The sequence below is a fragment of the Phodopus roborovskii genome, unplaced genomic scaffold (genome assembly GCF_943737965.1).
Source record: "Phodopus roborovskii unplaced genomic scaffold, PHOROB, whole genome shotgun sequence".
Classification (NCBI taxonomy): Eukaryota; Metazoa; Chordata; class Mammalia; order Rodentia; family Cricetidae; genus Phodopus; species Phodopus roborovskii.
Genome location: NW_026126625.1, coordinates 1,170,886 through 1,183,024, shown reverse-complemented (window position 1 = coordinate 1,183,024; position 12,139 = coordinate 1,170,886). Strand labels below are relative to the sequence as shown.

The following is a 12,139-nucleotide window of genomic DNA, read 5'->3' as shown; positions in this document are numbered from 1 at the left end:
AAAAATGTTCTCAAAATACACCTGATAACAGGAGAAGTTATAAAATATCTAGAAGCCAACTTGAAACATTCATGATTAAAACCATAAACTTTTACTACAATATAGAAGCTAACATAAAATAGAAATCAAGACACTTTTCATTGTGGATAAGACGATTTAATCTCAGAAAAATGACAAGTTTCATTCAATTTTTCCAAGTCCTTTAAAAATTCGGTGAGACTTTTCCTCTCCTGGAAAGTTGGGGGAAAAAACATCATTTTAAATTTTATTTAGAAAAGCATGCATATGAAAATGGAAAAAAAATTAAAGCAAATACAGAAGGACCCAGCTTGGGGCTGGAGCTCATAAAGGTGCCATGTTGTTCATGTATAGATAGCAGTAGAACAAGATCTGTAACTGTAAAGCAGATGCCAACATTCCTAAACTTTTGATATACAAGAGAAACAGTTTACTTCAGCCTGGGAATGGCCATTTTGAAAATACTGCTCCTGTATACCAGTGGTTCTCAACCTTTCTAATGCTGAGACCCTTTGATACAGTTCATCATGTTGTGGTTAACCCCCTCCCCAACCACCACCATAAGATTATTTTTATTGCTACTTCATAACTGTAACTTTGCTACTGTTACGAATTGTGATATTCATATCTTTGTTTATCAATGGTCTTAGGGGAACCCCAGGAAAGGGTAATTTAAAACCCCCAAAGGGGTCGCGACCCACAGGTTGAGAACCACTGCTTAATACTGGCAGGGTTAGGACAGGCTATGTGATTCCTGATGGTTACCACTGAAATGCGACCTAGGGTACTGGGTTCTGTCATGGACAATAGAAAATCCGAACAGCGTGGGGATTAGGCATTGCATATCCTCTCCATTAGCAGCTTATGTTGTTACTGTCCCTTCCTTATATTCCACCACAGACCATCTCTGTTGAAAGACTTAAGACAAAAGGGGGTAAAAAATAAACAAAGAGAGAACAAAAGCCCACTCAAATCTTCTTTCAGGAAATTTCTCAGTAGCTCTGCTTGCACTTCTGTCTCATTGGCCTAAACGAAATCACGTCCACACAGCCAGCAGCAGGGAACTCTGGGAAATGTAGTCTTACACTTGGGTACCTGCTTTTCAGGGTGAGCAAGCAGTCTGTGTCCTGAGAGTGTTGTGAAAGGGGTGCACTCACATTTTATTTTGCATGCAGCTTAATTTTTTGGTGTTTTTCTGTAAGCAAATCCTTATAACTTGGGAGGATGAGGAAGCTTGAAGGCATTACTTTAAAACGTTACTAGTGGTTGTTAGTTTAAATGTCCCTATATCTTTCTATTATTCTGAATTTCCAATGTTGGCAAAAAAGATGTTGCTTTTATATTTAGGTAAAAAATGTACTGCCACAGCTCCTCTTCTTACAACAGGGTAAGGCTCATCTAGCGAGGCCCAGGACTTCACAGAGTTCTTTCTTGTATTCTTTTCCAGGGCTACAGCCTTTGGCATCCTCAATGGATTGTGCAAGTTTGGCGCCATCCTGGGAAACACTATCTTTGCTTCTTTTGTTGGGATAACCAAAGTGGTTCCCATTCTTCTGGCTGCTGCTTCTCTGGTTGGCGGTGGCCTGATTGCCCTTCGACTGCCAGAGACCCGAGAGCAGGTCCTGATGTGAACAACTCACTGGGAGAAAGATGGGATGATCTTCTCCAGGACACTCCAGCACAGCCACGACTCCCACCTCTCACTGTCCATGGGATACCATGGACAACACAGGAGGAGAAATGGACTTTGAGATCCCTAGTTTAGGACCCACTTCAGTTGTCAATACATTCGTAACTCAGGTGATTGACTAGGGGTACCCTGAGTCACCCTTAGGATCCCAAAACTGTGTGCTTAGTTTCAGGTCTCTCCATCCAAGGCAGGGAAGGGGAGGAGAATCCAGCAAACACATACAGTGAGCAAGGAATATGTGTTTCTGTAAATGAGGCTCGAGGAATTATTTGCATTTCAGATTGAAATCGAGGGCAACAAACAATTAAGTTCCTCCACAAAGCTCCCAGGAGCCCTGTGACCTAGCAGATTGCCTCCATTGGGAGTTGAGGTCATTACGTGAATACTGGGCTAGGAGAAGGAGATATACATTTGCATTAGAAAGTATCACCAATAATATTTTCAATTTTAAATTGGCACAGTAGTATTGAAGGTACTCTGATATAGGAAAACCAAATATTTAAGCAAATTCTGTATAGACTGACTTTTCTTCCAAAGCGTCCTCAACTTTGCACAATGAAGAGATGATACATTAAGAATGATATTTATGATTCTGCTCTAGTCAGAGAAACCTAAAAATGTGTATTCTGTAAACTGAGTTTGTATATAACAGTTTTGAGGTTTTATTTCTACAAATGGTAGCTGCAAACGTTGCCAGTGTTTTAGCCATATTTGGGAAGGATTTGCCATTCAAGGTCCCTGGAAACTTGGTGCAATTGGATGACAGTTGACCACAATTTCAATACAGCTATAGAGCCTGTTGTCAAGAGAATGTACAAAGCAAGCCATGAGTAGTTTCCATCACCTTGGAACTTTTCAATTTAGTGGTGCAGTTACTTTTCTCTCCTATAACCATTTGTGAAGCTTAAATCCAGGGCCATTTGACTCTGCTGTTTACTCAGAAGCAGTAGGAAGTGTTCTATGGCTGCTGGCACTCTCTATATAGAGACTAAAACAACACAGGTAACTGACTAAAGTTGGGAAAAAGTTCTTCAAAATGTGAGTTCTTCCTGTTTGATTTAGCAGGAGAACACGATGCACATTTACTATGATGTTTCGGACCTATGAGAAATCTATGCTCTACACCCTGCTCCAGGGATTTTGAAACAGGCCATTAGGGTGGAAGTTAGGATGTGATGGGTGTTAAATACATTCATTTCTTCAGTGCTCTAAGGAATCTATCCTGAGATCCAGTTTGGAACTTGAATGTGGAAGCGGGTTGGGAGAGGAAGTCAGGACAAACTGTTCTGGATGGTGTCAGCCATCATCTGAGGCCTTGACTCCATGTTGAAAGAACAACTTTTTTTTTTCATCAGGGGTTATCTAGCAGTGGTAGAGACAGGGAGCTAGGGGTTCCTGTCATTGGAGCTGTGCTTGCCTGGGCCAGGGGAACATCAATCTGTAAGAACTAGTTGGCTCTTTTTATTTGCAGCACACCCAGGAGCTATAAAGTGCTAAACTTTGTGCATTAGAAACCTCCCCAAATCTAAATGAGACTAATGGCTACATTGAGTGTTTTCTCAGTTTTGTGGGTTATGTAGAACCCGTATACAGCTGAAGCCATCTTTCTGTAATCCTCCAGAGTGTAATCCAGCAGGGGGAATGAGTGGATTTTTTGAGACCTTTTCTCCTATCCTCAAGTCTGGCTGACATGTTTACTCTGCTTCTCTGGTTCACACTTCTTTACACCTCCCTCACTTTCTGTATAGGGAAGGAAGATGCCACATCAGCTCTGACATGACACCCCGATTCCCCCAAATATAAATATATATAAATATACAGAATGTATTAACGCTTCTCTTGGTGTTTTATAGGCATTAACTAACACACCACTCTGTTGATAATGAGAGACTTTCTGTACTATAGCTACAATATCCTTTCCCATTTTCTTGTGATATGGAATGCATTGGCTAGGATCATGAGAGAATTGTGTAAATCTGTGATTACAAATCCCTCATAACAGTATTCTTTAATGGGACAATACACCTCAGTGAGCAGCTACCGCTTAAGAAATGTATAAGACAGAGTCTACGTTTTCAGTCAGATGGATCTTGTAATCTGATTAATTTTTGAGTGCAGGGGTAGCTGCAGCCATTTGTAGGTTAACTCTGTTTAGTTTCTAAGCTCTGTCTTCTACATTACATTTATGGATCCTTAAACTAACTACCCAACCTACCAAGGACAATTCCCATCCCATCCATCACATGGGCTGTGTGAAGGATGCAGCCCTTGTCTGCAACCTCTCTCATGAAGGATTATCTGGCCATAATACCTGGCCATTTCATAACTGCTGTCACTCCTGATGAGATGAATAAGTCTTTAAAAATAGTCTCTATGGCAGGTCATTGGGGGATAATGTACAATATTCTTACCTATCCATCTTCTATTTTGCCCTCTTCATGGCATCCATAGAGGGTGAAAGTGAAGAGTCATTCCTTCTCTGAACAAGACTGTTTGTGGTTCATGATGGATTTTATGATGGTCAGTTTGGGAGTTCTTCTTTTCAACAGTCTCGTCTGTATTGTGTGATCTCCTGATGCTGATTTTTGATCTTTCATTTTATTAAAACTAATTAGTGAAAGAGGTGTCCTGTTTCTGAAATTTTGTAGCCCATGAGCTTGAGATCATGTAATAAATAACTCCACTTTTGCCATGTTGACTCATGGCAAAATCAATAAAAATAACCGTAAGCGACTCTCTAAGAACTGAGGCTAGAGAACATTTTCAGGTACCCAGCTCTCTTCTAAGGTGACAGAATTCTTTCTTCTGCCTTTCTTATTTTATCATATGTGGACTTAGAGAGGCTGGTAAATGTGGCTCAGCCACCTATGGAGCTAGGACTGTGCAACAAGGCCCAGTAAGATGCTGTCTTTTTTTCTAGACTAACTCTCCAAGTGGAACTAGTCACTTTCAAACCTGCTTTACTGGGGTCCCTCTCAGTTACTTCCACATGAGCATCATTGACCTCCCTTGCTGCAGGGCATGCTGGGAAATATACTTACAGGGTACATGACCATCATTTCTTCAAAGTGAGTTTTTGGTACAAAAAGAAAGCAAACCAGTGAATCATTCTTCTTAAATTTATTGTTCATCAGAATCACCTGGACTGGGGGACCGGGGCTTTAATCTCAGCCACTGAAGTGCTTGCTCGACAAGCATGAGGTCCTGGGCCAGATCCCCAGGACCCTACTAAGCTGTACATTGTGTCTTTCTAATCATCCCAATACTTGGGAGGTGGAAAGGACCCCTGATATTGATGGACAGTCAGCCTAGTCTCTTTGGGGACTTCCAGGCTAATAAGAAACATCAAGGAAAATGTGAACACTGCTTGAAGAATGTCACCAGAGGTTGTCCTCTGGTCTCTATACTCATGTGCATGTACACCCCACCCCCAACACGAATCTGAACATACAGCTTGGCTGCATCCCCAGAGACTCTGGTTTTGTATGTATGGTGTAGGGTCTGAGAATCAACATTTTAAACAAACTTCTGTATGATGTGGGTGGTATTAGTCCCCAAATTGCATTTGGAGAAGTACAGTCAACTTGTCCATAGCAAAGTACTTAGATTTTTAGATTTGTTGGAATGGGGATGGGGTGACAGAGTTTTTAAAACCATTTCAAAGGTGTTGACTAATGGCAGACATCAGGGACTCTTTGGTGTTAGTGTGACATTTTCATCTCTATAGACTTTGGTTTCCCCCCAGGGATTGGCCTTTGGGCCATGTCTGGTGGTCCAGCTCTGCCTCTTCCTAGTCTCAGCAGGGGTAGCTTTCACCTGGGATTGCTGGTGTCTGCCTTGACTATTTCCCCTTGGTTTGTTTGTAGTGGCTGTGTTTATAGACTTTTGCAAACAAATATGCCTTTGGTATATGGAACTACTATGTCTCTCCAGTGACAGTCTGATTCTACAAGCTTTTCTCTACCTGATGATCATGACAGAGTGAGGTTGAAACCAGCTGACCTTGCTTGGTGACACTCTTGACAAGGATGGGAAGATTTTTCCCTTTAGAGATGAGGCAGGGCAGATCCCATGGGACACAATTTACAGAACTCCCGTGCCCTTGTGCTGTGTCAGGGATCTGATCCTAGGAGGATTTTCCCAAGTTAAAATGCTGTGCTGCTGTGTGGGTAGCCCTGCCATCTTTGGACATAGCCCAGAGCCATTTTGCAAATCAATCACAAAGCACCTTTGAATTCAAGTGTGCTTTAGGCACATTTTATTTAATTTGCAGAGGCATGGTGAAGAATTTTTATACACAGCTTTTGTAAGATTACTAATGGAATGAAAAACAGACTAGAACTGTTCACAGATGTGAAATGGAAGAATGAAAGTTGTTAGTTACTGTAAGTCATGGGTTGGGCAGGAAATTTATTTAGCAGGCTCATCCCATAACCTATGTAAGGTTCAGTTCATGAATGGAGAGAGAGTACTTACAGTCACCTCACATTAAATGCACATTTAGCTGCCCACTTACCTTCGGCACACTTTAAAATGTTAGTGTTCATGGAGACATGTGGAGATGTCTTCTCCTGAAGTTAATGTGGGCACCATGCTTGGTACTTTCACTTAGGCAGGGACGTGTACTGAAGCACAGCTCCTGTCACTTTGGAGAACAAACCATTAAAAATGGCAGCCCTGACCTTCACTTACAATAGACATGCTCAGTAGTTCAGGTTTCTTCAAATCAGCATTTGTGATGATGTCAGCAGAATCAGAACAAAAAGCCTACAAAAACAGCATTTTATTACATCAAAAGGAAAAATGAAAAGGAGATAACTATGTGGAGTTAAATAGCTTGAGTTAGCCACCTGACAATATATACTTAGGCATGTGTTTAACCAGAGAAGCAGGTGTGTTCTGAGAAATGAATGTTAGGCTGTTCTAAAGTGGTGCAAACATCAGAGTGTGTGCCCACACAAAATTGGGTACAGAGCTACCAGGAAGCCCAGTCTTAGAGGACCATAACTGCCTATACAGCTTATCTCCATGCAGCACAGATCTATATATCAAAGCATGTTGCGTACCACAAATATATGTAATTTGGACTTGTCAGTGTAAAGGCAAATTAATAAAAACAGCTTTCCAAGGACATCATATCACAAAGCATTGTTTAAGAATGAGTGGGAAAACTTTTAAGCAGTTGATGAATGGATTAGAAATGAGTCTCTGGTTAAAGTCCTTCCTACTGAAATTCATTAGACAGCATGTGATGTGATCACTGGCATTGTGCTAATGGTTTTAAGAGAGGTCACTTTAAAAACAGCCTCCAGTGTTCACATTGAATAGTGGAGATGTGATATCACCATAGATCATCATTTTTAAAGGAGTTTGGTAGTGTGTTGCTCAGCTATGACTGGTGGAACCAGAGAAAGCATGCTGTGTAGGTAACTCTGAACGTGTGTGTGTGTGTGTGTGTGTGTGTGTGTGTGTGTGTGTGTGTGTGTGCTTATCCTGGGAGATTAATAGATGGATTGAAAAGAAACCCAACATTTTTAAAAATTTGTATTTTGGGAAAGTGCAATGTAGGTACTTATGACATAAAAACATAAAAAATGTCTCACAAAACACACACACAGACACACACACCAGACAGACACAGACACACATATTTGCCTAATATACACACCATGGATTAGTCAGTTTTTAATTTTTACATAGGAACAAAATAGAAAAAGATTTTTGAAAATTTGAAATATTTATCAGATAGCTTATGCAATTTTTCAAAGCATGCTTTATTTCAAATAGGCCAAACAGCAATGTGAGGGACAAGTGCATTTTAGACTTCAATAGTGGAGATACTTAGGATTATTTTTCTACATGAAAATAAGGCACAGATGAATCCTGGATGTCTCCAACTTTACTATACTAGAAATATCTCTCTCTCTCTCTCTCTCTCTCTCTCTCTCTGTGTGTGTGTGTGTGTGTGTTTGGTGGGTTAAGTAGATTGATGCATTAGAAAGGACTCAGGGTTTGATGGCTTATATGCAGTTCACAGTAATGTATGCTTGTTTTCTTTTGTCTTTTCCCAATTCCAAAGTTATGTCCTAAGTTGGGAAAGTTTTGGGTTCTAGTGAAAAACTGAAGGGCTAATAGGCTTTATTCTTTGGTGGAAGATGGTCCTAGGAAAGTGTCAGTGTTTGAGAAAGGATAAAGTATATTGGGATGACTGTCCCATCCACTGTGTGTTTTTATAACAGAACGCTTGACTCTGGGTCATGTGTAATGAGAAGAGGTTAATAAGGCTCATGGTTTTGTTGGTTGTAAAGTTTAAGCAATGTGGTGCCAGTGTCTGTCAAGGACTCCTTGGCTAAGTAAAAACATGCCAGTGACATCTCCTGATAAGAGAGTTCACAGAGTGGGAGAGAAAGGAAGGTAGCCAGGAAAGGGCCAGGCTCACTCTTATAATAACCTGCTGTCTTTAGGACTAACTCACTCCCATCAGTCCTAACCCACTCTGAGAGACCAACATTAATCCCTTCCTGAGGGTGAATTATGGTCCAGTCAGTTCCTCCTCCTCCCTACCATGCTCTAAGGTCCCCACAACTTTCAGCTCCATTGTATTGAACTAGGCTCCAACATGAGTATGAATGGGAACAAACCTCATCAAAACCACAGCTGGAACTATTTGTGGTGTGGGAATGTCCTCAGAGTGGTTCCCCCAGCAGTTTCCACACAGGTGCCATCCTAGGTCTTTCAGCAGGTGAGACGCTAGCTACCTCTAGCGTTTTAGATGTGAGCTGCTGAGGAGGTTTCTGGCACAGTGGTGACTAAGAACAATGTTGACGGAGGCGGCCGTATCTTCAGGTACTTGGGATGCTCTGGTACTCTGTCCAGTGAAGAGTGAAAAATAGTTTGTAGGTAAAAAAAAAACTCATGGGGAGGATTTTAAAAGAACTAACAGTTAAGGTCAAGTAATGGATTTCTTCATGGGATCTTCATACATGTGTGTATGTTCTCATGTGTCTCCTTCTCACACTGCCTTTGCCAGGCCCATTCTTTCCCTGCCTCCAGCTGCTTACATTTTTTCTGCCTTTTTAGCCCATCCTGTGCTTTATTATCACATGCATTCTACGTCCCTCTCTGTTTCCCCCCTCCGCCAATCTTCTTTTCTCTTCTGTCATGACCCACCCAAAGAAGGCATTTGGAACACTACCGGTGCCGATGACGCATACCAGCCCACACCAAAGAGGGGTGATATGCTCCTTGGGAAGCTTGCCATCTTTCTGTAAGACACCATTAAGAAAAGATTAATTAAAAGTCAGCTTTGTTTTTAGTTTTGCGTCACAATGACCAGTCCTAGAGTACCACAGCCAAGTGAGTGGCACACAGCCACGAGGAAGTCTGCAAGCAATGTGCAAAGAGGCCATCCAGTTCAACATGGCTTGGCAACTCACTGGGTCAGTTTGACTGTACACCCACCTCGAGTTTTTCATATCAGTCCATACAAAAAGCCCCAGGAAGCAACTGCAGCGAGTGAGCGATTTGCCGGTGCTGGCGCGAGGCCCAGTTGTGCTGCGTTTCTCATGCTACTTTTCCTGCTCGAGTTGCCCCTCTCCCCTTGAACCCTTTCCTTCTCATCATCCCTGGGAATCTGAAATGTTCCAATGAGTATTCCATTTGGCGGTCAGCGAATGAATTTTTAAGATTTAAAACTTTGCAATCCTCACATTAGCTGGAATTCACAAGGACCTGTGTAGACTATCTCATGTAGCTCCTGTAATAGCTTAAGGATGTGTTGTTTTTCTTCCTTGTAGAAATGGGGGAATAAGAAGCATAGATTAAGTCGCTCACCAAACATCAAACAGTTCCTAATAATTGGGGTCAAAGGCTGGGGTGCAACTTGGGGTAGAGCTCTTGCCTCTGGCATTCATAAGGCCCTGGGTTCATTCCTAGTATGAAACAAATTGTTTTTGATAAAAGTTTCTATTATTAAAGCAATTCAGTTGATGGATGCTATGGGAGGGAGAGTCAGCCCCCGACCCCGGGCTGTGGGGAAATCCCTATGGGTGTTGCTCCTGCCCCAGGAGATGACTCTATACCCATGCCCATGTGGCTAAGGATAAGGCTAGTTCAACTCAGAGAAACTTAGAGAAAGTGTATAATGTGAAGTGGGGAGGGGGATACTGGGGTTTTGGAAGGACTTAAAGGGGGGGGGGAGTGATGGATATGATCAAAAGACACTGCATATAAACATTAAAATTAAAATGAAGAAATTTTAGAAACACGCTAAAAGGAAGTAAAATTTGAAATGAAGGTTAAAAAAGAAAGAGCAACATCAGTGCTCCCACCGCCACTACCCAGCTCGTAAAACAGTGCAGCAGCCCACTGATCTCCAAGACAGGCCCCAGTGGAGACTGGCTATCAGCCAGCAGTGTTTCTGGGCCACCCTGCTGCTGTTCGCTAAATTAGTAGCCATCTTAAATGTAGAGAGGGCACACGACCATGGCCTAAGAGGACTCTCCTCTTCCTGCACCTTGTGACTTTTGTGTGGTCATAGTGGATGACCATACATGATGGAGAGACTCTGGTTGAATGTTGAGGACAGTCCACCTCTGGGTTGTTCAGCACTGCTGCAGTGCTGGTTGCTGGCTGGGTGTGAAGTCCCTGTTTGCTGGGATTTTTTTTTTATGCTGTGTGTGTGAATGTTTTGCCTGTATGTATGACTTTCTGTGCACGGCACGCCTGGTGCCCACAGAGGCCAGGAGAGGGAGTTGAATCCCCCTGGAAAAGGAGTTATAAGTGGCTGTTAGACACCATGCAGGTGGTAGGTGTTGAACCTGGGTCCTCTGGAAGTGGAAGCAGTGCTTTTAACTTCCAAGCCGCTCTCCAGCCCCTTGTTTTCTCCAGCTTTATGGTTAATTACTAGATAGTGGAGAGAACTGGGGCATCCAGAGGAGAGACCTGGCTGTGCTAACTGGTATGGAAGTATGGAAGCGTGGTGTGAATGAGATGATTAGAAGCTTTAGAGACATGGTGATTCAACCCTACTGAGGTCACCAAGGTACCTGCCAAGGCTGCGGAGACACACAGCTAATTAAAAACTTCAATCTAAGGATGTTTGACGCTTTATTCCTGTACCAACACTAGAGGGCAGTGGCTACCTGGAATAAGCAAGGCTGCTTCTCCTCCAGGATTGGTTACCTCTTTCACCCAGTCTCTGTCCAGTGAAAGATCAACCTGAGGAAATGCTTATTTCACACTCTGTTGTTTAGTATGTAGGTGAATATAGAGAGGACTCCAGAAGACATTTTATGAAGGACATTGGAGTCCCCTCAGGCTTATTGTATGCTCAGATCTGAAAAAAAGAAATGTCTTTGTTTCTGGAGGAACTGTAGATCAGTAACGCTTGTTAAACACTGGTGTGGACATTCCCTGCACCATCCTAGTAGACAGCTGAGTTTGAACCCAGACACATCAGCTCTTCGCTGTTTCCTGTCCTTGGTTAATTTTTTGTTAAAAAAAATTCTGTGTGTGTGCCTGGAAATTCATGAGGATAATGTGTTTAAACAAGAAGACCTCTCCTCAAAGCCTGAATTCTTCCGTATGGGAGGGGACTCTTGACATTAGCTGTAAAATCAGATAGCCACTGATCTGCCTGAGGTCACAGAAATGGGCACTGTGTCCAAAGCACAACTGAGTCGTGTAATGATATCGGCATATACCAGAAGAAGCTCCTCTGGGAGGCCCAGAGTCCCTTGGGTATAGTTTAGAGAAAGGCTTCCAGGCCTTGGGCTGGTTGTTTGATCACATTTGCTTCATATTTAACACAGAAAGGCTTCAAACAAAAAGGGCTGCAAAGTGACTACAAGTTCTGACTCTAGAGTGAGAACAACGCCCACCCATGAATGCATGCAAACCAAAGCACTGAGAGGGACTCATGACTGGATGTAAGAAAGTGCACAGGCCATATTGGCTGTGTGGCCAGGTAACTTATTTAAGGGTCGGCTTATTGCTCACCAGCAGAGGGAGCAAGTTAGCAACAGGTGATTTGTGTTTTATTGAAGGAAACATGGGTTCAGGATTAGTTTACAGGAAAATCACAGAGAAAATTGATCTCAGATTTGAATGAACACCTTAACTGAGATACCAGTGACATGGTAGATGAAAAAGGGAAGTCCTAGAGAAGGTGGACAGCGAGAGAGAGAGAGAGAGAGAGAGAGAGAGAGAGAGAGAGAGAGAGAGAGAGAGAGGAGAGAGAAAGAGAGAGGAGGAGAGACAGAGAGGGGAGAGAGGGAGAGAGAGAGAGAGAGAGATAGCAAGGGAGAGAGAGCATTTTCTAAGATTTCATTTCTTGAAGCTTAAGTTTCACCCATCCAGTATAGGTGATTCTCCACAGGCCCAAACACATAGGGAAATGTCTTAGAGTATACTAGGAGAACCAGGGTACTG

At 42.5% G+C, this 12,139-nt stretch overlaps 1 protein-coding gene across 1 annotated transcript in view; it reads left to right on the top strand.

Moving 5' to 3' along the window:
* The window catches only part of Sv2b (synaptic vesicle glycoprotein 2B), a 64,893-nt gene extending 60,561 nt beyond the window's left edge, over positions 1 to 4,332 (top strand). Inside the window, exon 12 of the mRNA XM_051206569.1 lies at positions 1,466 to 4,332. Within this exon, the coding sequence (XP_051062526.1) occupies positions 1,466 to 1,649 (184 nt within the window). The 3' untranslated portion in view covers positions 1,650 to 4,332. The remainder of the gene's footprint in view (positions 1 to 1,465) is intronic.
* Positions 4,333 to 12,139: the final 7,807 nt, after the last annotated feature.